Raw genomic sequence first — 26653 nt, forward strand, 5'->3', positions numbered from 1 at the left:
TTTATTTATTCATGAGAGACACACAGAGAGGCAGAGACATAGTCAGAGGGAGAAGCAGGCTCCATGCAGGGAGCCCAATGCGGGGCTCAATCCTGGGATTCCAGATTCATGCCCTGAGCCAAAGGCAGACGCTCAACTGCTGAGCCACCTAGACATCCCCTAAAGATTTTTTTTTAACTTTACTTATTATTTTTAGTAATCTCTGTACCCAACATGGAACTTGAACTCATGATCCTGAGATCAAGTCACTGCTCTTCCCTCTGAGTTATCCAGGCACCCCAAAAACATATTTTATCATATATTCTGCAATGATAGTACTAACATAGCAAGACTTTCATGAAGCCAAAAAAAAAAAAAAATCATAGGCTGTAGCAGCTTTCCCCTTATAAGGAAATTAAAGAAAACATAGTAGCAATGATAAGAAAACAATACAAATGGAACTAATAAATCTAGGGGTAATTATTATTTTTTAAAAGATTTTATTTATTTGAGAGAGAGCACACACGGAGAGAGCGCATGCAAGCACAAGTGGGGGGAGGGGTAGAGGGAGAGGAGAGGCAGATTCCCCATTGAGCAGAGAGGCTCAGGTGGGCCTCAATCCCAGGACCCTGAGGTCATGACCTGTTCTGAAGGCATATGCTCAGCAACTGAGCTACCCAGGCACCCCTCTAGGGGAAATTATTAAAGAGAAAATGATGACAATGAAAAATTAAAACGTGACTTAGAAGCATAAAATATAATACTTGGCCCACAGAAAGTAAAAACTAGTGGCATAGATTCCAAGTTCAGGATGCAGGGGAAAGAACCAAAAGGTGAAATGAATAATAAATTAAAATACTGGGCAGCCCCAGTGGCACAACGGTTTGGTGCAGCCTGCAGCCCAGGGCATAATCCTGGAGACCCTGGATCGAGTCCCACGTCAGGCTCTCTGTATGATGCCTGCTTCTACCTCTGCCTGTGTCTCTGCCCTTCTCTCTCTCTCTCTGTCTCTATGAATAAATAAATAAAATCTTTTTTAAAAAATTAAAATACTATTTAAAAGGAGGCACCTGGGTGGCTTAGTTGGTTATGTGTCTGCCTTTGGCTTCCTGGGATCAAGCCCCACATAAGGCTCTTCTGCTCAGGGGGCAGCTTGCTTCTCTCTTTCCCAATGCCTGCTGCTCTGCCTACTTGTGCTCTCTCTCTGTGTGTGTCAAATAAATAAATAAAATCTTAAAAAAAAAGATTTTATTTTTAAGTAATTTCTACACCCAAGGTGGGGCCCAAACTCACTCCCAAGATCAAGAGTTACGTGCTCCACTGACTGAGCCAGCTGAGCACTTCTCTTTATAATTTTTCCATGCTCTCTTCTTTTTCTCCTTTATTATTTGTAAAAATTGTGTTGAAAGTGAGGGTTAGAGTATTGTTAGGCACCTAAATCTGGAATCCTGTTCACTCCATAATTTACCCACCAAGCATGGTAAGTGCATTTTTTCCAGCAGGGGGCACGCTTGGGCTTTGAGTGCCTCCCTGCCTCAGGTTGAACAGGATCCACTGTTGAGAAATGAAATTAAATCTCTGGCTAAAGGAATTTTTTGCTTGATGAGACAGTGCTTCTATTTTCCCAACAGATGCAAAATTAAACCTCTACAATAGAAAGGCAAGTGTAGAAAATGAGTGTAGGAGACATGGGGTAAAGGACAATAATGGGACACATATTCTGACAAGCAGTACCCAGGCTTTGGCCTCATTTCCAGGGAAACCACAGCAATTGCTAGGAGAATGCCCCACAATAAAGCCATACATATCTTGCTCAGCCTCAGCAGGTTGCTGTCTTATGGGAATGTTAGATCATGAACAGTTTCAAGAGAGGGTGGACATTCCAATTATTATGAAAGATCTCCAAATATTAAACTGTGACTAATGAATTAAAACTGTTTTTTTTAAGATTTTATTTATTTATTTGAAAGAGAGAGAGAGAGAGAGAGAGAGAGAGAGAGAAAGCACAACCAGAGGAAGTGGCAGAAGTAGTGTCCTCCTGAACAGGGAGCCTGATGCAGGACTTGATCCTAGGACCCTAAGATTATGATCTAAGCTGAAGGCAGCTGCTGAACTGGCTGAGCTGCCCAGGTGCCCCTTAAGACTATTTTAGAAGCCTGTGTGTAAACTAAATGCAAACTATCATCTGGAATGTTTTGGTGAGTGGCATTGGATCTTCTGTACTTACATGGCACTGGTTTCAGTTATGCTGAATAGTGAAATATTGACTGCTATTCCCCTAAGGCCGAGAAAGACAAAGATGTCTATTTTCACCACTTTTTCTTCTTCCTCTTTTTAAAAGTACATTTTTAAAAAAGTAAATGTAGGGGGGATCCCTGGGTGGCTCAGCAGTTTAGCGCCTGCCTTTGAACCAGGGCGTGATCCTGGAGTCCCAGGATCGAGTCCCAGGTCTGGCTCCCTGCATGGAGCCTGCTTCTCCCTCTGCCTGTGTCTCTGCCTCTCTCTCCCTGTGTCTCTTATGAATAAATAAATAAAATATTAAAAAAAAGTAAATGTAATCTCCACACCCCATATGGGGCTTGAACTCACAACCCCAAGATCAAGAGTCACATTGAGCCAGTCAGGGGGTCTCTATGGCTGGATGAAATGATGGGAGGCTGCAGTGAAGCAGAGAGGGGAAGCAGTGTGACTGGAAAGGAAGAAGTAATGCCATTGTTTCCAATGACAAGATCATTTACATAGAAAATCCAAAACAGGGCAGCCCTGGTGGCTCAAGCGGTTTGGCGCCGCCTTCAGCCCAGGGTGTGATCCTGGAGACCCGGAATCCAGTCCCACGTCTGGCTCCCTGCACGGAGCCTGCTTCTCCTTTTGCTTGTGTCTCTGCACCCACCCCTGTGTCTCTCATGAATATATAAATAAAATCTTAAAAAAAAATCCAAAACAGACAAACTACTGGAATTAATATGTAATGCACTAGAGTTACTATATCCAAGGTTAACATACAGAAATGATTTCTGCATCTCTATTATCAAATATCAGAAAATTAAATAAAAAATACAGTATCATTAAAAAATTTATTTTTCAATATCGTTTTAAAAACACCCCAAAATCACAAATATTCCTATAAGTAAAATTAACAAAATAGTTTCAAGACCTCTACACCCAAAACTGAAAGTGTTGCTGAGAGAAATTAAAGAAGTCTTCAGGGATCCCTGGGTGGCGCAGCGGTTTGGCGCCTGCCTTTGGCCCAGGGCACCATCCTGGAGACCAGGGATTGAGTCCTATGTCGGGCTCCCTGCATGGAGCCTGCTTCTTCCTCTGCCTGTGTCTTCCTCTGCCTGTCTCTCTGTGTGTGTCTATCATAAATAAATAAAATCTTTAAAAAAATTAAAATAAAGAAGTCTTCAGTAAGAGATATGTTATACTCATGAATTTGAATATTTGATATTTTAAGGGTATTAATACTTCCTTAAACCAGGGCCACAGATGCCAAGGGCTTTTCCCCAAAATCAAATCCCTACACAACAAGGCAATGTGGTAAATAACTGGAGCAGACTAGCATAAGGAAAGTATCTGGGTAAGTTTCTGACAAGTAGTACCTGGATCTGGCGTTAGTGGAAAGAGGCAATTGTGCATGGTGGGGGTATAAAGGGAGCCAGTTCATGTGCAGCTCCAGCTGATTGTTACCATGAGAGAATACCAGATATTTCAATTTTTCAAGAAATATCTTGAGGGGTACCTGGATAGTTCAGTTGGTTAAATGGCTGACTCTTGATCTCGACTCAGGTCTTGATCTCAGGGTCTTGAATTCAAGCCCTGCATTGGGAATCCATGCTAGGCATGGAGACTACTTAAAGAATAGACAAGGAAAGAAATATCTTGAAATAACTCCCAGTATTTAAGTGTCATAAGTTTTTTGTTAAAATATTTCCAAACCAGAAACACCTGGTTGGCTCAGTGGTTGAACATCTGCCTTCAGCTCAGGTGGTGATTCCCGGGTCCTGGGATTGAGTTCCACATCCGGCTTCCTGCAGAGAGCCTACTTCTCCCTCTGCCTGTGTCTCTGTCTCTCTCTGTGGGTCTCTCAGGATAAATAAATAAAATCTTAAAAAATAAAATTCCAAATTGGTCCAGCCAAAAAGAAAAAAAACCAAAAACAAAAACAAATACGAACTAGATCAAGCCTATTCATTAGAAGCTGAGTCAAGGGAAAACTCTTCACAGATGCCTGGTTTTACTCTTAACCCTGGAACCACACTGCTGGTCAAGTGTGGACTCTTGTCATTCCTGTGTTTGATATCTGTGCTAGGTGGAATTTCACAACATTTCCTCCCTGTGCTTCACTTCACTGCATCGGACTGTGTCCCAATGCAGAGGTTATACCTTTATTCTTGGCCCTTTTGTCCATCTTCAATTATATCCAAATTTCGTTATCAGATTGATATCCTCAGGGATTTTAGCCATCACACATAGCACAAGCCAAAGGTCCCCCAAATCCTGCAGCACCCCAGGACTTTGATATTTAGAGAATATAACTGGAGCCCCCATGCCACAGAAGTACAGTAAATACAAAATTGCCTGCTTTGCATACTATTTAGGAGGATTACTGGGGATGCCATTCTCCTAATTGTCACACACATTGTGATGTCCTTTCTCCCAATATGGGGGAAAAAACCCAACCAAATTTCTTTCTTGCAATCTTTAGCACTTTAATACAATAGTATTATGCATAACATACCAAACATTTGGAGACAACAGTGGGGAATGGCCCCACAACAAAGGAAGCAATGTAAATGGTACATTAATCCTCACTGTCCATCTCCACCCCATGGGGGCCTCATATCAGCTGCATCTCCTGCCACATGAGAAGTCCAGCTTCAGTCCCCACAACCTCCATGGCCACCACCTCCAGTGCTGCCCTCAGTGTTTATCTCAGCCAGTTTTAGGATTCTCATGATTTTCAGGCAGGGAAATATTAGCCTACTCTTTAGCCCAACCTCCAGATGAATCCTGGGCTTTCTGTTTAAACACCCAAAAAAGGTCATTGATTTGTTTTGAAAAATAAGTATGTAGGTCTTCTCCCTAAGACGAGTTTTGTGGTCCTTTGTAAATGTGGACATTGCTTCACCACATGGTGAGAGATTGAATATGCAAGTAGGGGAAACTCAGACCATATATAAAAATAGAAGTCTGACACACAACCTGCAGCCTACCAGCCCAGGAAACCAGTTACTATCGACAATTCGGACTTGTAGGAAGTCAGATCATGTCTCTGATTCAGGAAGCCAAACACTAACCCCTGTATCAAGCAGCCCCACACGGCCAGGATTTGATTAATAATTGATAGCTTCCCTGGTTTTTGTCTCTGCTTCCAATTTAAGACCAACCAGAGTATTTAGCCACATACATGTGGCTTAAATAACCTTAGTCATTTAGGGTGCCTCACTTCTAGCTAACCCTCCTCTGGCTTCCCCAGGCCAACAGCTTCCAACCAGGATATACCTGAAGCCTTCTCTTTTCTCCTCAGTGAAGCTTTCCTAATCCTCTGCGTGCCTTTGAGTCTGTGCCCAAGTGCAAGTGGTGGTGGCCCACTCCCTTTATTATTAGCAAGCTCTGAAAAAATAAGCTTCTGCCCCCTCTCATTTCATTGGTTATAATGTTCATGTCCTTCCACCCCCAAATTCATATGTAGAAGCCCTAACCCCCAGTGTGATATTTGAAGGTGGAGCCTCTGGAAGGTGATTAAATTTGGATGAGGTCATGAGGATGGAGCCCCCATGATGGGATTAATGTTCTCCCAAGAGGAAAAATAGAGACTGGTGGGCATGCTCCCTTGGTCTCTCTCTCTCTTATTCCCTCTCCCTCCATCACATCCCTCCTTCCATTTTGTTTAAGCTGCCTATCTGTGATATTTTGTTGTGGAAATGCAAGCTAAGATTGGTCTTTATTTCTACAGCTGGTTTTGATCATGTTTGTCTTATACTGATGGGCATCAGAGATGGGCTGATTTTTTTTTAAGATTTTATTTATTTATTCATGAGGGACAGAGAGAGAGAAAGAGAGAGAGAGAGGCAGAGACACATGCAGAGGGAGAAGCCGACTCCACGCAGGGAGCCCCACGTGGGACTCGATCCCAGGTCTCCAGGATCACACCCTGGGCTGAAGGTGGCGCTAAACTGCTGAGCCACCTGGGCTGCCGGAGATGGGCTGATTAAAAGCATGAACGCACATCAGTGTCTTTCCCAGAAGTACATGGCAGGCTGATGAGCTGTGAAATTGGAGTCGAAGTTTCGTGAGGAGGCTTGGGCGGCTTCAGGGGCTGAAGCAGAGTAGGTAAGGGAGTGTGGGCACCATGGTTAAGAGAGAGGTTGTGTTAGAACTCTTTCAGGTGCATGTAAGATGAATCTAGTTTGGGGGCACCTGGGTGGCTCAGTGGTTGAGCGGCTGCCTTCGGGCTCAGGGCATGATCCCGGGATTGGGAGCCTGCTTCTCCCTCTGCCTATGTCTCTGCTTCTTTCTGTGCGTCTCTCATGGATAAATAAAATCTAAAACAAATAAATAAATAAAATCTAAAAAAAAAAAAAAAAAAAGATGAGTCTAGTTCAAACTGGCCTAATGGAGGGGGGAAAAGTATTAACTCACTACAATTCTCCCTATATCAACATGTGGGTCTTTTTCCTTACACATTTAGGAAATTCTCTGATGCTAGCTAGGTGTCCTACAATTCAGTTTAATTCTGACACTAGCTACCTGGAAACAGTCTAAGATCCCACAGGTTAAGGGCTCATTCCCATCATTGGTCCCAGGTTGTCATTTGTGCTTCTGACCCACGGGCTATGGATTAGAAGCCCCCAGGATCCCCTCCTTGGGTTCAGTTAATTTGCTAGAGCAGCTCACATACTCAGGAAACCTGTTTACTCCTGAGGTTACCAATTTATTACAAAGGATATGGAAGGATATAATTTAACAGTCAGATCAAAGGTACATAGGATAAGGTCCTGAACACAGGAACTTTTCTGATCCTGTGGAGTTTGGGACCCTGCACTGTGGTACCTGGGAGCCTTCTGGTTCACTCATCTGAAAGCTCTCTCGGGACCTCCTCCATACGGGTTTATACAGAGGCTACATTATATAGGCTTGAGTGCTTAAATCATTGGCCCTTGGCATTTGAATTTGACCTACAGCTCCTTTCCCCTTCCTGGAAGTCCCAGCATTCTTTCTTTCTTTTTTTTTTTTTTTTTTTTTTGAGATTTTATTTATTTATTCATGAGAGACACAGACAGAGGCAGAGACATAGGCAAAGGGAGAAGCAGGGTCCCTGCGGGGAGCCCAATATGGGACTCCATCCCAGGACCCCAGGATCATAACCTGAAGTGAAGGCAGATGCTTAACCAATGAGCCACCATGCGCCCCAAGTCCCAACATTCTAATAGTATGGTTGTTTCCCCTGGCAACCAGCCCCCATCCTTAGGTGTTTTCCAAGTTACCTTGTTAACACAGCAAAAGGCACCTTTATCTGCTCTCATCACTTAAGAAATCCAAGTGTTTTAGGACATTTGTGCCAGGAACTGGGACAATAACCAAATATATATTTCTTATTATAAATCACAGTATCACACTTTGTTATATGAAGAGTTTTGAAATACACTGGCTTCTGGCACAGAGGGTTCTAGAGCTTAGTCAATGTCACCGAAATCCTTTATAAAAATTTGCTACCCCTTGTCGCTCTGCTTTCATCTGTTGGCATTGTTCTCAGGCAGGCTCTAGCCTGGTATTGGGCTCTGACAGCTCCAGGCTTGACTCTTCCCCATTCAAAGACCCCAGGTAAAGGAGGGCAGCTATTTTTCCCAAAGGTAGAGCAAAAGTCCTAGAAACTCTTTAGAGGAAAATAGATATAGGCACATCCAGGAGCTAATAAGTTGATCATGGGTGTTATCAGTGATAAAATATGCCAACTGATCAGTGTTGGCTCATAGGCTCACCCCTGAAGTAGAGAATGGGGTTGATGATGGGAGAATGATCATTCTCCAAAAAGAAATCAAGATGTTACTTAAATTCTTTTTAACATTTATGTATTTATTTTAGAGAGAGAGTGCACAAGAGCAGGGGGAGGGGCAGAGGGAGAATCTCAAGCAGACTCGTCACTGAGTGAGGAATCCAATGTGGTGCTCGATGCCATGACCCTGAGATCATGACAGGAGCTGAAACCAAGAGTTGGACACCCAAGCAATTGAATCACCCAGGTGCCCCAAGATGCTGCTTTGAGGTAAAACCAGGGTCTGGACAGTCAAAAAACCAACCAACCAACCAACCAACCAACAATAAAACAATACCATAGGAAGACAGTCATGAGGGAACCCCGGAGAATCTGGGAATGTAGGGGAGGCAGTGGGAGTGAGGACAAGCTTTCCTAGGGCTATAAGATGTATGGGTTGGATTGAAGCTTGGAGGTGCAGATCTCACCCTGAGAACTTGTTATCCGCACCCACCTAGGTGCCCTCAGAGGGCTGCTGAACCCTCAGGCTGGGACAGAGGCTTCCCATCAGTCCATGTCCTGTGGGCCTGGTGGTTGTCGGGTCTGGCTTCATCCTTCCTTGGAAATGCTATGGGGAAACTTCCTTTTCTGTTCAAGCAGGGTCCTTATATCTATATATTGTGGTCTCTGACAGGAGCTTCCTTCCCACTCATGGGTCTTGTCTGTATTCACATTCCTAATAGATGAGTCAGAGCAGGAAGGGCAGGGTCTGGACCCCCAGCCTAGAGATGCTTCTGCCCTCTCTGCTAATGACGGGATAACCCCAGAGGGCGGAGTGGGGTTGCCCTGCTCCAGCTTGTCCCCAGAAAGAGCCTGGGGGTGTGCAGGGAGTTGGATATGCACACAGGTCCTGAGCCTTCCCCACCTGACATACAGTCTGACTTTGATCCTCAGGACCGTTAAGTCCCAAATCCATGTTCAAAATTCCCTCAAGGATGGGCAACTGGGTGGCTCAGTGGTTGAGCATCTGCCTTCGGCTCAGGTTGTGATTCTGTGGTCCTGGGATGGAGTCCCCCATTGGACCTATGTCTCTGCCTCTCTCTGTGTCTCTCATGAATAAATAAATAAAATCTAAAAAAGAGAAAAAAAATTCTCTCAGGAAATGTGTAGCTTTGGTGCCTCTGTTCCCTATCTGGGTTTCTAGCCTGTCCTCAGTTTCACAGTGAAAATTCTCTTGTCAGCCCTTCAGTGGTTTTCAGATTTACCATGATTTTCCCTCAGGGTTTGGCTGTTTTCAGCAGACAGGTTGGTTTGATGCCCAATGGAGATGGTTCTCACCTCCTCTCTGTTTTAGCTCATGCCATGTGTGATCTCACTCAGGCCCATGGTTAAATACGATCTGTGTGGTGGCACTCCAAGTTCATGGGTCTAGCTGGAACTTTTTCTAAACTACAGACCCACAGAGCAAATATTCTGTTGATTTTCCACTTATATGTCAAACATGCATCTCTAACCCAACATGTCTGAAATTGAGCTCCTGATTTTCCTCTTTAAAAATCTCTTCAAGGGACACCTGTGTGGCTCTGTGGTTGAGCGTCTGTCTTCAGCTCAGGGCGTGATCCTGGGGCCCTGGAATCAAGTCCTGCATCGGGCTCCTTGCAGGGACCCTGCTTCTCCCTCTGCCTATGTCTCTGCCTCTCTCTGTCTCTTAAGAATAAATGAATAAAATCTTAAAAAAAAATTCTCTTCAAGGCTTTCCCTTTTCCAGCAATGGCAGTTTGGAGCTTGCAACCACTCAGGAGAAACACATCGGTGTTGTTGATCTTTCTCTTTCTCTGTCAATATGCATCTGATGCACCAAGAAATACTGCGAGCCATCAGCTTTCCGCCAATCCACCATGTCCACTCAGACCCTGGCGCTCCCATCTCACAACCCGGGCACCACAACAGCCCTGGAGGAGTCTGGGCTCCGTCCAGCAAGCAAGGGGTCAGGGAATAGCAAATCACACCCTGTTCCTTTTCAGTTCAAGTTCTGTACTGCCATCCCTCTGCACTTGTGATTTATAATAAGAAATATGTATATTTGGTCCTCCCAGTCAGGCTTCTGGCACAGAGCTCCTAAAACCCTTGGAATTTACTAAGTGATGAAAGCAATAAAGGTGTGTTTTGTTATGTTAATAAAGCGACTTTGGGATAGCTTTTGGGAGTGGGGGCTGGTTTTTAAGGGAATCAACCTTTGAGTGAAATGTTGGGACTTTCAGTCCTGCTCCTTTGACCTCTAGAGAGCCCAGAGGGGCTGGAAAATGAGTAAATCACCAATGGCCAATGATTTAAATCAGTAGATTGAGTAAAGCAGATTGTCCTTCCCAGTGTAGTCATCCTGATCCAATCAGTTGAAGGCCTGCATAGAAGAGAAGGGTTGACCCTTCTACCTGTAAGGGGAACTCTTCCTGTTTCACTGCCTTTGAGCTAGGAATCAGTTTTTCTGTGCCATTGGACTTGAACTGAAATGTCAGCTCTTCTTGTGTCTCAAGCCAGCTGGTCTCCAGACTGAAACTCACCCTCAGATGTCTTGGGTCTCCAGCTTGCCAACTGCATATCTTGGGACTTGTCAACCTCCATAATCACAGGAGCCAATTCCTTACAATAGATTTCTGTGTCTATGCAAAGGATGTGATCCTCTGGGTTCTGGAGAACCTTGACTAATACACCTGGAGTAGAAGTCAAGTTCTTACAGTAGCCTCCAGAGCTCTTCAGAAACTGACCTGAGGTACCTCCCAGACCTCGTCTCCTTCCCATATTCCCCATGGCTCACTCTGCTACGCTGTCATCCAGCTGTCTGTCAACACACCACATCTATTCCCACATAGGACTTCTGTGTGCACTCTTCCTTCATAACCGGTTCCTTTATTGTGGATGCCCACAGGCTCTTTCTCGCTTCTTCTGTGTCTTCACTCAGATGTCACCTTCTCTGTGAGAAGGTACATTTTTTTTTTTTAAATTTCAGCAATCTTCAAAGATTCCTCTTCTGTTTTACTGTTTGGGTTTTTTTTTCCCCCTTAAAAGATATCACTCTCTAAGAGATAGTGCATTTTAATTTTTTTATTAACTGTTTATCTTCTAACTAGTTTCTGACTCCTATTTTCCATCCTCAGAGCTGACCCTTTGCTGTATCTCCAGCCTTAAAATAGGGCCTGGCATATGCAAGGTGTCCAGGAAACATCATTTTGATCATTTGGATGAATTAATGCTCAGTGCCAGACACTGTCCTAAGCCCGGTCACTACTACCTTCCAAGTGCCCCACTCTCAGGTCAATACTGCGTCAACACCAAGGCCAGAGTCTGAAGCTGCCTGGCATGAGCACAGTGGTGGGAAGGGGGACCCAAACCCATGGAGTCAGGAGGCCCCAGGGTCACTGGTGGGAACCACATCTCTTGTAACTACTGTGGACCAAGTCACGTCTACCTGATGTAATTGTCCCTGAGAACTTACCTTCTGACAGAGGGGCAGACCCTGCCACCTGGCCCCTCAGCCTGGGAGCCTCTCCTTAGAGCTCCATCATGTGATAATGCATTTGCTTCTGATCTCTTCCAGCGCCCAGAGGCTCTGATGCCAGGGAGCTGGTCAGGTAGTGTTCTCTTCCCTGTGCAAACATGGTGCATGAGGAGGGGTGCCTGAGTGGCTCAGTCCATTAGCATTTGTCTTCAGCTCAGGTCATGATCCCGGGTTCCTGGGATAGAACCCCACCTCCTTCTCCCCACTCACTGGGGAGTCTGCTTCTCTCTCTCCCTCAGCCCCTCCCTCTGCTTGTGCCACCCCCCAAAATAAATAAGAAAAGAAAAGAAAACCTAAGGTGTATGAGAAAGGACTGCAGTTCTGGGGCCTTATCCCCCTAGACAAGCCTCTCACCATCTCAGTAGCTCACAGGCTCCACCTGCAAATGACAGAGGTGAAATGGGATGATTTAGCCCTCACCTCACCCCCCTACCATGGCCCCTGCTGCCCAAGTTCCCCATCCATGGTGACCACAGCTCTGTCACACACTGCTTCCTGTTGGGGCTTCCTCGGCCTCACCCCCTCCTTCAGGGCATTTCCTTCCCTGACAGAGGGATCTACACCCATGTTCTTGCCCTGGTGGCTGCAGACATGCTACCCCTGCTGCTGCTGCCCCTGCTGTGGGGGGGGTAAGTGGGCCAAGAAAAGGGGGTTGGGCACAGGTGGGAGTGGGCTGGACCCACCGCCGAGCCTTTGTGTCCCCCCAGGGTCCCTGCAGGAGGATACACAGTATGAGCTCCGAGTGCAGGAATCAGTAACAGTGCAGGAGGGTCTGTGTGCAGATGTGCCCTGCTCTTTCTCCTACCCCTGGAGCTGGTGGTCTTCCCCTGGGATCCCATATATGTACTGGTTCCGGGATCGGGACAACATATACAATTCCCAGCCTGTGGCTACAAATAACTGAAGGATAAAGGTGAAGACAGAGACCCAGGACTGATTCCACCTCATCGGGAACCCCTTGACAGCAACTGCTCCCTGAGAATCAGAGAGGCCAGGACAAGTGACCAGGGAGTCTACCAATTCCGAGTGGAGAGAGAGAATGTGAGATATACTTACAGAGATAAGAAGCCGACCCTGAAGGTGGCAGGTATGGCAGTGGCCTCAGGAGAGGGCTCTGGGACCTGGAAACCCCCATCTTAGAACAGGAACAGGATACTGGAACATTCCCTGCTCCAGGTCTGGGGGTTAGGATGGTGGGAAGAGATATGGGGGCCTGGGGTCAGCTTGTACCCTGAGGCCCTGGTCCCTCTCAGGGTCACACTCTGGGTACCCACTAGCCCAGGGCCCAGGCACCTCCCTCTCTCCTCCTCAGCCCTGACACAGAAACCAGACACCCACTTTCTGGAGCCCCTGAAGTCTGGCTTCCCCCAAAAGCTGACCTGCAGTCTGCCGGGATTCTGCAAAGGGGGAAGACCTCTCACCTTCTCCTGGGTAGGGGGTGCTCTGGACCGGCTGGACCCCCAGACCCTGTCCTCCTTAGTGCTGACCCTCACCCTGAGGCTGCAGGACCATGGCAGCAACCTCACCTGTGGTGTGTCCCTGCCAGGAGCTCAGAGCACCGTGGAGAGAACCATCAGGCTCAATGTGTCCTGTGAGTGCTGGAGGGATGCCTGGATCCCTCAGGGCAGTGGGGGAAGGAGAAGTCAGTCCTGGAATCTTTTTTCTGAAGGAGATTGGGGGGAAGCTGGAAAGCCCCATCCCTTCACTTAAGGAGCTCCTGTAAAGGGCAAAAGCCCACCCTGCCCCTCATCACATCTTTCATTCTCAGACGCTCTACAATTGATGACCACCCACATTTTTTCAGGGAAACTACACAGGTAGGAAAGACACTCTATTCCCTGGGACTGTGATGGGAGCAGGGTCTGCCAGCACAGGGCTCAGGGCTTGGGGATGAAACCCTCCCTCCCTCCTCAGCCCCCGGGTCTGTACCTGCCCCTACCCACCTCACCGGTGTCTCCCAGGTGCACCCAGGATTGCTTCTGGCTGCTGCTGCTTCTTTGCTCTAGCCTGTGTGTGTTATGTATGTTTTATTTTAATTGAGTTCTAATCGACACATACCAGTGTATTGGTTTCAGGTGTACAACATGTTTTGGTATTTGTGTGTATTGCAAAACGGATCATCACAATAAGTCTACTTAACACCCCTCACCACAGTTACAAAGTTTTTTTTCTTGTGATGAGAACATCTAAGATCTACCCCCTTAGCAACTTTCAAGTATACAACACAGCGCGATTAACTGTAGTCACCGCGCTGCACGTTACATTCCGTGACTTACTGATTTTATAACTGGAAGTTGGTACCTTTTGACCTCCTTCCTTTTTTCATTAGCTTTAGAGTTTGTTTAATTGTAATAAGACAGATACAACATAACACTTACTGTCTTCACCATGTTTAAGGCTAGAGCTCAGCGGTGTGGAGGGCTTTCACAGTGTTGTGCAGTGGGTCTGCAGAGCTCTCTCCATCTTGCAGAACTGAAACTCCGTGCCCATCACCCACTGACTACCCAGCCCCTGGCAGCCACCCTTCCACCTTGTTCTGTCTCTGATTTTGACTGCTCCGGGTTCTGCTCCCTGCACTTAAATTTCCATCTGCCCTCCTTCATCACTGATCTTTCCCATTCCCTGTAGCCCCACCCTGGACACCCACTTTGCTGGGCCTCCTCATCCTGTCCCAAGCCTTCACCTGTGACCCCCATCCCTCTCCTGTGTCTTCCACAACTTTCTATTCGGCCACAGATCTGCACAGGTAGCTGTCTCTTGCTCATGCCTCTCAACTGTCCCTGCTTCTGCTACTTATCTTTAGGGGATGGTCTGGACAGGAGGCTAGATAACTCCTCTTCTCACCAGCTGCACTCCATGAGTCAGTGAGTCTCTAGAACTTCGTTTCCCAAATCATTTCTTTTCTTGCCTTTGGCCCCAGACCCAGCTCCAATCTTATCCTGGACCCTGGACCATTGCCTCAGCCTCTTCCTCAGCCTCCTTGCCTCCTGTTTACTCTCTCTGGCACAGGTCCCCACTTGGCCCCAGCATGATCTTTCTAGACCCAGCATGATTCTGCATTTTCCCTATTCATATCCCCTGCTGCTTCTCAGTAACCTCAGGGCAAAGCCCAATGCCCTGAGCCTGGCACTCAAAGCTCCAAAATTTCTGATCCTGCCTTCTCTCCCACCCTGATCATGTCTCTTGTGCTCCCAGTCCTCCCTGCCAAATTATAGGTACAAGAGCACTTCTCCTCATCTGCCAGCCTGTCTCCATTCTGGACTCATCTCTGCCAGAGCTGCCCACCCACCACTCACCCTCCCCACTTCAGTGCAGCCCTCTTCCTTCTTTTTTTTTTTTTAAAGATTTTATTTATTTATTCATAAGAGACAGAGAGAGAGGCTGAGACATAGGCAGAGGGAGAAGGAGGCTCCCTGTGGGGACCCCGATGTGGGACTCAATCCCAGGACCCAGTAATCAATATCTGAGCCACAAAGGCAGACACTCAACCACTGAGCCACCCAGGTGTCCCAGCCCCCTTCCTTCTGGTGGCCTGACTCAACCACCAGGGTCATTGCCCCTTCAGGCATGATTTGCCTACCCTCTTAGCTCTTGTCACATGACCTGTCTTTTCACTGCTGGCTCTGTGGGAAGATGAGGAAGAGACAGATCTCTCAGTTCCACCCTCAAAGTGGTAAATATCTTACCCAGTCCTGAAGACCCTGACCAACCACTTGTCACTGCCTGTCTTGAAGGGCCAATACCTGCCTCTGGTCTGCAGTGCTGACAGCAGCCCCCCTGCCATGCTGAGTTGGTCCTGGGAAGGAAAAGCCCTGAGCCCCTCCCAATCCTCAGCACCAGGGGTCCTGGAGCTGCCCCATGTAGGGTTTGAAGATGAAGGGGAATTCACCTGCCAGGCTCAGCACCCACTGGGCTTCTAGCACATTTCCTTCAGCCTCTCTGTGCAAAGTTGTAATAAGGTTCTGGGGGTGGACAGCCTGATCAGGTGTTTGGAGTGTGGAAGGGCCTGGGGCTTGGGGACAGAACTTCATCCTCTGTACCCCCTTCTTCAGGAAGCCCCTCTTCCTGCAACTGTGTGATTGAAGAACAGGAGAGCTCCTGGCCCCGGTCCTCACCCTGATCAGAGGGGCCCTCATGGGGGCTGGCTTCCTCCTCAGCTGGTGCATGGGCCTGTCCCTCTCCAGGGAAGTCTGCTGATGGGCCCCTGCACTCCAGGCGGGGCTGAGCTGTCCCCCTGCCCCCCCCCCCACCTGCTAGAGTTGGAATTAAAGTGGTGGCGGCTCTCTGATTGGAGACCTGTGTCAGTTCTGCAGGTGTGGAGGCCCCAGAGAGTGAGGCGGAGGGACTGACAGAGGCTTCCTTCTTCTCAAGACGGGAGTGACCTGGAGCCCAGGGGGCAGATATGGGGACATCATAGCCAGCTTCTCTTTGGAACCTCTCAACCAAAACCTTCTCAGTTGTACCCCTGGGAGTTTAATTTGGGGAAGTGAATGAGTGATGGCATGCCCTGGCCAACACCATCAGAAGAAGTTACTACTTATGTTTCCCGAGGAAATGTGGCGTGCCAGGCCACGCAGGGCCACAGGGGATCTGTAAGCACCACGTTCTGGATGGGAGGCAGAAGCAGGTGCAGGGGAAGCCTTGCAGGAGCATTCCCACAGGGTTTCTGTGGGAAAGGCAAGGCCTGGAGAGTTGTTCAGGATCAGCTAGTTTGAGTGATTCTGGGGGACTTTGGCCCAGAGGGGTGGTTCTAGTTGTCTGGCCCCTGTCCTGGGTGATTTAGGGCAGGGGAGATGGTGGTCTAGTGTGTAAGTTAGAGACAGAGAGAAAAGGGGGTATTTGTGGGACCCTGGCTGGGGATTGGTTGGTTTGATGTGAAAGATGTGCTCCTGGCAGAGCACTTTGCCATCTTGAAGAACTGGCTGATCCTGGGAGGGGTGGTCTCTCCCCGGACAGCAAGCTTTTTAAGATACAGGAAATAAAAAATCTGACTAATACACACCCCCACTGATGCCCCTTGTTTCTGCCTATGCCAGACTCCATCTGTTTAACCTGCCTCCCCTTTCCAGTACTGCCCACCCCACCTCTCTCGCCCCTCCTCCTCTCCATACCCAGCCCTGCCCCTGCCAAGGGAGTTGGGGGCTTACTTCCCATGACCCAGAAGTTATCTGCTTAACCCCTGTGTTTCTGGTCTCCCAAACCTCCCTCTCAGTGTAGACATCAGTGCACGGTAAGTCAGGAGTACAGCTTTTCTTTCCCAGATGAAAGACGCCTACCTCCCAGTAATCGCTATAAACCCTCACATTTAATTACAAATGAAAGCTTTATTAAAAATGCAACAAAAAAAATGCAACATACAGGGGATCTCTGGGTGGCTCGGTGGTTTAGTGCCTGCCTTTGACCCACAGCGTGGTCCTGGGGTCCCGGGATCAAGTCCCACGTTGGGCTCCCGGTGCATGGAGCCTGCTTCTCCCTCTGCCTGTGTCTCTGCCTCTCTCTCTCTCTGTGTCTCTCATGAATAAATAATTTTTTTAAAAAAATGCAACATACAAATTGATTTTACTATTTAATGCCCATGTGGAAGTTTCTCAAGCAAAATTATATCTTAATCTTCTATTCTTTTTTGTTGAACATGTTCCAAAGCAGACTTTCAGTTTATTGTGTTTCAAAGCCTAACTTAAATTGATTAAATAACCAAATCTAAGGAATGCAACTAGATGAATGTTTACCTATATGCACACCCTTGCTTCCACCACCAAGTTCAATGCACAGATTCTTTCCCCCTACCCCTGGAGGTCAGGACCTACCATTGAGGCAGGAGGGATGGGCAGTGGGCAGGCAGCTCCAGTGGAGATGTGCCAAGGATGGAGACAGGCTGGCAGATGAGAGGAAGCGCTCTTATACCTATAACTTGGCAGGAAGAACCAGCAGCACAATGGACATGATCATGGCGGGAGAGAAGGCAAGGTCAGAAATTTTGGAGACTTGAAGGACCTGGGTGGCTCAGTAGGTTAAGTGTCTGCCTTTGGTTCAGATCATGATCTCAGGGTGCTGGGATCAAGCCCCTTGTCAGGCTCCCTTCTCCCACTCCTTCTGCCTGCCTCTCCCCCTACTTGTGCTCTCTCTCTGTTAAATAAATAAGTAAAACATGAAAGAAAGAAAGAAAGAAAGAAAGAAAGAAAGAAAGAAAGAAAGAGAAAGAAGAAAGAAGAAAGAAAGAAAGAAAGAAAGAAAGAAAGAAAGAAAGAAAGAAAGAAAGAAAGAAATTTGGAAACTTGAATGCCATGCTGAAAGTATTGGGCTTTCTTTGGGCTCCTTCAAATCAACATGGTCACAGAAGTACTGAATCCCTCTTTTTTTTAAATACAGATCTGTACTCTCAGGTTTGTGTACTGTGTAAGTGGCCTCAAATGTTATATGTTCTTTAGGGTCTGACTTCTTTCTTCCAGTTTTACATTTTTCAGATTTATCCATGTTGTTACACGTATCAAAAATTCATTTTTGGTTTCAGTATGTTTTTGCTTTTATTTTTTTATTTTATTTAAATTCAATGAATTAACATATAGTGTACTATTCAGAGGTAGAGGTCAATGATTCATCAGTCTTATATAACACCCAGTGCTCATTACACTACCCAGTTACTCCATACCCCCACTCACCTCCCCTCCAGCAACCCTGTTTTTTCCTATGATTTAAGAGTCTTTTACAGTTTGTCTCCCTCTCTGATTTTGTCTTATTTATTTTTCCCTTCCTTCCCCTATGATCCTCTGTTTTGTTTCTTAAAACCCACATGTGAGTGAGATCATATGATAATTGTCTTTCTCTAACTCACTTATTTCCCTAAGCATAAGATCCCCTAGTTCCATCCATGTCATTGCAAATGGCAAGATTTTACTTTTTGATGGCTGAGTAGTATTCCATTGTATAGATATACCACTTCTTTTTTATCCATTCATCTGTTGATGGATATCTGGGATCTTTCCCTAGTTTGACTATTGTGGACATTGCTGCTATAAACACTGGGGTGCAAGTGCCCCTTCAAATCACTACATTTGTATCTTTGGCTTAAGTAGTACCCAGTAGTGCAATTGTTGGGCTGTAGGGTAGCTCTATTTTCAACTTTTTGAGGAGCCTCCATACTGTTCTCCAGAGTGGCTGCACCAGCTTGCCTTCCCACCAGCAGTGTGAGAGTGTGAGGTGGTATCTCACTGTGGTTCTGATTTGTATTTCCTTGATGCTGAGCAATGTTGAGCACTTTTCCATGTGTCTGTCACCCATTTGTAAGTCTTGTTTTTGCTTTTAATTAGTATTCCATGTGTGAACATCCTTCCAGTTGTTTATTCTAAAATACAATGACTGCATTTGTTTCCAGTTTGGGGCTTTTACTTATGATTTTGATATGAATTTTCTTTTCTTTTTTTTAAAGATTTTATATATTTATTTGTGAGAGAGTGAGAGAGAGAGCACAAGCAGGGGGAGTAGCAGAGGCAGAAGGAGAAGCAGACTCCCCACTGAGCAGGGAGCCAGATGTGGGCCTCGATCCCAGGACCTCGGGATCATGACCTGAGCCAAAGACAGATGCTTAACTGACTGAGCCACCCAGGTGCCCCAATATGATTTTTCAATGAAAATAAGAAGGACCAGCACTTTTCTTCATGGTAGATATGGAATGGCTTCATCATGATTTGGCATATAGTCAGCTACAGAGGATAGTATTCAAGAGTTCTCCAGAATACCCAAACGAACTCACTTTCCCACCCTCATGTTCATGTTTGAAACTCCTAATTTCACCACATCCAGTGGTTCCTCTTTTAGGTAGACCTCCAAATGAACAGAAAGCAGGGACTCCAACAGATCTTTGTGCACCCATGTTCACAGCAACTTCATTCTCAACAACAAAAGCTGGAAGCAGCCCAAGTATCCATCAGTAGATAAATGGATAAACAAAATGTGGTGTATACACACAATGGAATATTATTCAATTGTGAAAAGGAAGGAAATTCTAATACAGGCTATAGCATGGGTGAACCTTGAGGATACTATGATAAGGGAAATAAGCCAGACACACAATAACAAATGCTGTATGATTCTACTTAGATGAGGTACATGGAGCAAAGTCACAGAAAAAGAAAGTAGAATAGTGGTTGTCAGGGGCTAGGAGGAAGGGAGATACAGAGTTATGTTCGTTGTTTACAGAGTTTCAATTTGGAAAGATGAAAAGTTCTGGAAATGGATGATGGTGATGGTTGCACAACAGGGTGAATGTGCTTAATACCATTGAAATGTATACTTTAAAATGATCAAAATAGCTAAAATGGTTTTTTTGTGTTATGTTTACTTTACCAAAATAGAACATTTATTTTTTAAAAGACTTTATTTTATTTCTTTGTGTGAGAGAGACAGAGAATGAGCAGGGGGAGGGGAAGAGGGAGAGGGACAAGCAGACTCCCCACTGAGTGTGGAGCCTGATGTGGGGTTCAATGACGGCTGGATACAGAGCTCCAAGTGAGACTGCATCCCAGGATACTGGGATCATGACCTGAGCCGAAGCAGATGCTTAACCAGCTGAGCCACCCAGGGACTCTTTTAATGGGTCTTAATGACAAATGTGACATTTATTTCAGGATTTTATTTTATTTTTTATCTTCTCTCTTTGGGGAAGCCATGTCTTTTTTTTTTTTTTAATTTTTATTTATTTATTTATGATAGTCACAGAGAGAGAGAGAGAGGCAGAGACACAGGCAGAGGGAGAAGCAGGCTCCATGCACCGGGAGCCCGACGTGGGACTCGATCCCGGGTCTCCAGGATCGCGCCCCGGGCCAAAGGCAGGCGCCAAACCGCTGCGCCACCCAGGGATCCCTGGGGAAGCCATGTCTTAAGTGCTTTCAACTTATTTTTAAGTTTATTCATTGCATCTTGTAGCTTGTTTCTAACTTGGTTTTGAGTTGATCTTCCTATTCTATTTATTAAGAAACAAATTTTAGGGATGCCGGTGGCTGAGTGGTTGAGTGTCTGCCTTTGGCTCAGGACATGATCCCAGGGTCCTGGGATCGGTCCTGCATCGGGCTCCCTGCAGGGAGCCTGCTTCTCCCTCTGCCTATGTCTCTGCCTCTCTCTCTCTGTGACTCTCATGAATAAATAAATAAAATCTTAAAAAACAAAAAGAAAGGAAACAAATTTTAGAAGACTTTGTTTCCAGCATAGTTAATCCTCAGAAAGCAGATGGTAAAATAGAAGTGGTCTCAGTACTGTTTTATATAACTGATATATTTGGATACACTTAGATAATTTTTTTTTACACTTAGATAATTTCACAATTATTTTAAACATCTGTAAGCAGGGAGTGCCTGGATGGCTCAGCCAGTTGAGCCTCTGGCTCTTGGTTTCTGCTCAGGTCATGATCTCATGGCCCTGGGATCAAGCAGATTCTGCTTCAGAGTCTCATTCCCCCCCCGCCCCCGCTCCTCCCTCCACTCAAATAAGAAATAAAATCTTTTTTTAAAAACCTATGGGGCACTTGGGTGGCTTAGTCGGTTAAGTGCCTGCCTTCAGCTCAGGTCATGATCCTGGGATGCTGGGATGGAGCCCACCATCAGGCTCTCTGCTCAGCTGGGAGTCGGCTTGTCCCTCTATGCTCTCTCTTTGTTACTTAAAAGATAAATAAATAAAGTCTTTTTTTAAAAACCCCAAAACCCAAGAGGACTGAGTTCAGAGAACTGCCATGTTGGTGAATCCATGCAGGTGCAGGAGAGTGCCATGCCTGGAGAGAACATGGAAGCTGCACGTCTTCTCTCCATACCTTTGCCTTGTGCATTTCTTCTGTCTGGCTGTACCTGAGTACAGTAATAAGCGAGTAATCCAGCAAGTTAAATGTTAAATGTTTCTCTGGGTTCTCTGAGCCACTCTAGCAAATTAATCAAATCTGAGGATGAGTTCCTGGGAACTTCTGATCTGTAGCCAGTTGGTGAGAAGTATAGGTAACAACCTGGATTTGCAACTGACATATGAAGGGGACTGTGGGGATAGGAAGGAGGCTTGTAGGACCGAACCCTTAACCTATGGGATCTGATGCTATCTCCAGGGAGAAAGTCAGAATTGAGCAGAAGTGAATTCTCTGACACTGTGCTGGTGTCTGAGAACTGCTTGTTAGTCGTGGTGGGGGGAAACTCTTCCCCACCTCTACATTGGATTTGGTCTCAGAATACCAGAATAGATTGTTTACATTCATTTTTCTTGTACTAAGCCTTCAGAACTGGTGTGCCTCACCCTTATGGCACATTGTAGAGCCATTTACAGCACACATCCTTATAGCTACCTTTCAAGTGGTCAATTCACGTATGGTGACAGGCTGCCATATTGGACAGCATGGCTCTAGAACATAACTCTACAGGTGGAATGCCGGGTCATGGTTCAGCACTTCCTCAGTTTATTAGCAGATGCTATTCTCCCGTAAAGCATTTATATCAACTTATATTGCAACAACCATTACTCCACACTTTCACTAACACTTGGTATTTTCATTTTTTAAACAAGATTCTTATTTATTAAAAAAAAAAGATTATTTATTTATTTATTTATTTATTTATTTATTTATTTGAGAGAGAACGAGTGGGGAGAGAGGCAGAGGGAGAGGGAGAAGGAGACTTTCTACTGAGCTCAGATCCTGATGTGGGGCTCAATCCCAGGACCCTGAGATCACAACCTGAGCCAAAGTCAGATGCTTAACCAACTGAGCCACCCAGATGCCCCAACATTTGGTGTTTTCAGATACTTTAATATTTACCAATGAGGAGCATGTATGAGTACAATGAGTGTCCTCTTATGGTAGTATCTTAATTCTGGTTGCTAATGAGGTAGAGTAGCTTTTCATTCATTTATTGGCTAATTGTATGCTAACTTTTATGAGGCACCTGCTCATGGGAGCCCATTTCCGTCTGTATTTTCTTATTCTTATGAATTTGTAGAAATTCTTATATTACAGACACTGATGGTTATATGCATTGTAAATTTCTCCTCTCACTAGTGGCTGGTGATTTATTACTGCTATTGTTCCATCTCTCATAAAACAATAAGTCTTCCATCCATCAGCACTTGGTTTGGGGCCTGATATGAGCTAGGGATCCAATTTCATTTGACTGCATTTAGATCCCCAGTTACCCACATACAGTATTGAAAAGTCTATCTTTTTGTCACTTCTTTGTATCTCCTCCTCTGTTATACAGGATGTTTCCTGTGGTTAGGGACTACTTCTAGCTTCCCTATTTTGCTCTATGGGTCTATTGGTCTATCCCTGTGTCAGTACAACACCATCTTATTTTCTATAACATTGTAACATATCCTGATATCTTCCAGATTCCCTCCTTGCGTGTTGTTCTTCATAATTGCCCTGGGTACACTTGGAAATTTCTACCTCAATATAAATTTTTAAAAGATTTTTAAAAGTTTTTGGGACGCCTGGGTGGCTCAGAGGTTGAGCATCTGCCTTTGGCTCAGGGTGTGATCCCAAGGTCATGGGATCAAGTCCTGCATCAGGCTCCCCTTGTGGAGCCAGATTCTCCCTCTGCCTGCGTCTCTGTCTCTCTGTGTGTGTGTCTCTCATGAATAAATAAATTCAGGATCATGCCCTGAGTCAAAGGCAGATGCTCAACCTCTGAGCCACCCAGGCGTCCCTGATTTTAAAAATTTTTAAGTAATCTCTGCACCTAATGTGGGGCTTAACCTCACAACCCTGAGATCAAGAGTCTCATGCTCTACCTTGAGCCAGCTAGGCATCCCTTCAATATAAATTTTATAATGAGGTTATCAAGTTCCACAAAAATCACCAGGGGGATTGGGTAATTATATTGCTCTGATTCTGCATATTAATTTAGATTCACTTGACATTAATACAATATTGGGTTTTTTAAACGATTTTATTTTTTTTTTAAATTTATTCATGAGATCATGACCCGAGCCAGAATCAAAAGCCAGCTGCCCAACAGTCTGAGGCATCCAGGCCACCGTATGGCATCTTTTATTTTTAATTTAAAAAAAAAGATTTTATTCACCTACTTGAGAGAGAGAGTGAGATAGTGAGAGCACAAGCCAGAGGAGAGGCAGAGGGAGAGGGAGAAGCAGACTCCCTGCTGAGCAAGGAGCTCAATGCAGGGCTGGATCCCAGGGGTATAAATTAGTGCAGTATGGAAGTTCCTCAAGAAATTAAAAATAGAACTACCATATGATCTAGTAATACCACTTCTGGTATATATCTGAAGGAAATGAAAGAACTAAGTCAAAAAGATATATGAACCCTTGTGTTCACTGCAGCATTATTTAAAGTAGCCAAGACTGGAAACAACTTAAGTGTCTATCCGTAGATGAATGGATAAAGAAGATGCAGTTTATACATACACGATGGAATATCCTTCAGCCATAAAAATAAGGAAATCCTGCCATTTGTGACAACACAGATGGACCTCCTGGGGAGTATGCTAAGTGAAATAAGTCAGACAGAGAAAGACAAATACTATGTGATCTCATTTATAAGTGAAATATAAAAAACAAGAAACAAAAAACAAAAAACTTATAGATACAAAGAACACATTGTTGGCTGCCAGAGGCCAGGGGTGGGCAGAATGGATAAAGGAGGTCATAAAGTAGAAACTTGCAGGGCACCTGGCTGGCTCAGTCCGAAGAACATGTAACTCTTCTTGATCTTGGGGTCATGAGTTCAAGCCCCATGTTGGGTGTAGAAATTACTAAAAATACAAATAAATAAAACTTGGGGGAGGAGTACAAATTCCCAGCTGTAAAATAAGTCCTGGGGATATAATGCACAGCATAATGACCATAATTAATAATGCTGTATTGTATATTTGAAAGTTGCTAAAGGAGTAGATCTTAAAAGTTCTCATCACAAGGAAAAATGTGTAACTATGTATGGTGATGGATGTTGACTAGACTTAGTGTGGTGATCATCTTCCAATATATACAAATATTGAATCACTGTGTTGTACACTCAAAACTAATGTTTTTTAATAAATATTTTATTTATTCATTCATGAGAGACACAGAAAGAGGGAGGCAGAGACATAGGCAGAGGGAGAAGCAGGCTCCTCACAGGGAACCCGATGCAGGACTTGATTCCCAGACCCTGGGATCATGTTCTGAGCCAAAGGCAGACGCTCAAACTTGAGCCACCCAGGTGTCCCAAAAACTAATGTTATATATCAAAAGTATTTCAATTTAAAAAATCTTTAAAAAGACTAAAAACAAACAAACAAACAAACAAACAAAAACCCCTCAAGCTGGGTACTTAAAGTGGTCCAAGATTTCTAGGCAGGGCTCCATTCACCTCCCAACATCTGGATAACAAATCCTTCATGATGAGTTCCCTCTGCTGAAACACATAGTATGGCTTCATTTTTCATGATTGGTCCTTGGCCGATTAAATCTCAAGAGATAAAAATTATTAAGCGTTGATTTCAAGCACTTTCATAAAAGTGCTCAGCTAAATGGAAATAAAAAGCTTCCTGGGCAGCCTGGGTGACTCAGCGGTTTAGCACCGCCTTAGGCCCAGGGTGTGTTCCTGGAGTCCAGGGATGAGTCCTGAGTCCCGAGTCCCAACGTGGGCTCTCTTCCTGTGCTCTCTTCCTGTGATGTTTGTTCTGGCAAGACTCCAATTAGCACTGGCCTCTGAAAACAGCTCTGCAAAAGCTAGCTCTGAGGCAATTGCCTCAAATTTGCCAGATAAGTACCAAGATTACGGTAATCACAAACAGGAGAAGCACCAGAATACAGATGTTCTTGTGAGATTTTTTTTTTCTGATAGTAAAGCAGCTTGCTGTAACTGACCAGTGGCTCTGTCTGCAAGCACCTTTGAGCTTTCCACATTGGCTTTTCTATGCATGCTGTCAATTGGGTCATCTTGGTCATGGATCGTCATGGCCAGATCTTTAAACATCTGAAGGGCATCCAAAATGTCAGTATGCAGCTGCCAAATTGCCTTTTCTCACTCTTTAATAAATTCCAGTACCTGCTCCATGATGACCCACCTCATTCTCCTGGCTCTCTGTGTCTGGTCCCACTCCTGTGGCCATCAAACAAGGGGAGCTGCTCTCTCTTTGCCTCTCCTCTGCAGAGAGAGGAGATTCACCTCTCACTCTGGCTATACTCTTCTTTTCTTTTCCAGATCCGTTCCCTACACAGCCTAGAAATCCTTCACAGCCTCAGAGAAGTCATTCAGGAGGCCATCTTTCTCAGGTTCTGGGTTATTCATTTGTTTCCCCAGCCAGCTGATTTGTGGAATATTGCAACTGTTGCAGATTTTCCTCTGGTTGCTTGAGTCCTGCTTACTTCCTAGTTGGCTCATCAAATTCTTTATCAGGGACGCCTGGGTGGCTCAGTGGTTGAGCGTCTGCCTTTGGCTCAGGGCATGATCCTGGAGTCCTGGGATTGAGTCCTGCATCAGGCTCCTCCACAGGGAGCCTGATTCTCCCTCTGGCTGTGTCTCTCTTTGTGTCTCTCATGAATAAATAAATAAAATCTTTAAAAAAATTCTTTATAGAGCCGTGGCTCAGCAGATATGCTGCGTGTGGTTGCAGTGGGTCTAGATGAAATCCTGGAGCTGAGGCTCAGAGGGCTACAGGTTTGGTACATGTCTAAGGGACTGTAGGACATGATGAAGAGCCAAGACCTACTGCCCTTGCCTGGCATTCCCCGAAGCAGCCCCTGGACTGGACACAGAGACTGATGGGGAACTGGGAAGAGAAAGAGCTGGGGGAAGGAGTTGAGGCTGCCTGCATACTCCCTGTTTCTCTTTTCTAGTGTCTCTGGCCCTTTGCTGAACTCACTCTTGATTTAAACATCATTTGGAAGGTAATCACTGTCCAGACTTACATCTGGACAAGCATGCCAGCCTCCTTTGGAAATCCCCAATACAGCCTCAGTATTTTAACCTGCTGTGTCAGATGCAGAGGTGAGACATAATAATTTCTCAGCCCCCACCTCACCACCCACCATGGCTCCTGTTGCCCAAGTTCCCCATCCATGGTGACCACAGCTCTGTCACACACTGCTTCCTGTTGGGGCTTCCTCGGCCTCACCCCCTCCTTCAGGGCATTTCCTTCCCTGACAGAGGGATCTACACCCATGTTCCTGCCCTG

General features: G+C 45.5%; 1 protein-coding gene and 1 pseudogene across 1 annotated transcript; one reads left to right on the forward strand and one right to left on the reverse strand.

Annotated features, from left to right (window-relative positions):
* Nucleotides 1-12101: 12101 nt before the first annotated feature.
* On the forward strand, nucleotides 12102-15707 carry SIGLEC14 (sialic acid binding Ig like lectin 14). Its single transcript, XM_055310223.1, is given in 7 exon segments — nucleotides 12102-12139; nucleotides 12201-12463; nucleotides 12466-12597; nucleotides 12823-13101; nucleotides 15201-15458; nucleotides 15563-15613; nucleotides 15616-15707. Coding segments are annotated over 7 exon segments (1113 nt in total).
* A 9518-nt stretch (nucleotides 15708-25225) lies between these two features.
* Nucleotides 25226-26641, reverse strand: LOC129500095 (syntaxin-12-like; annotated as a pseudogene).
* Nucleotides 26642-26653: the final 12 nt, after the last annotated feature.

Source organism: Nyctereutes procyonoides, unplaced genomic scaffold (assembly GCF_905146905.1).
Source record: "Nyctereutes procyonoides isolate TBG_1078 unplaced genomic scaffold, NYPRO_anot_genome, whole genome shotgun sequence".
In the NCBI taxonomy this organism is placed as follows: Eukaryota; Metazoa; Chordata; class Mammalia; order Carnivora; family Canidae; genus Nyctereutes; species Nyctereutes procyonoides.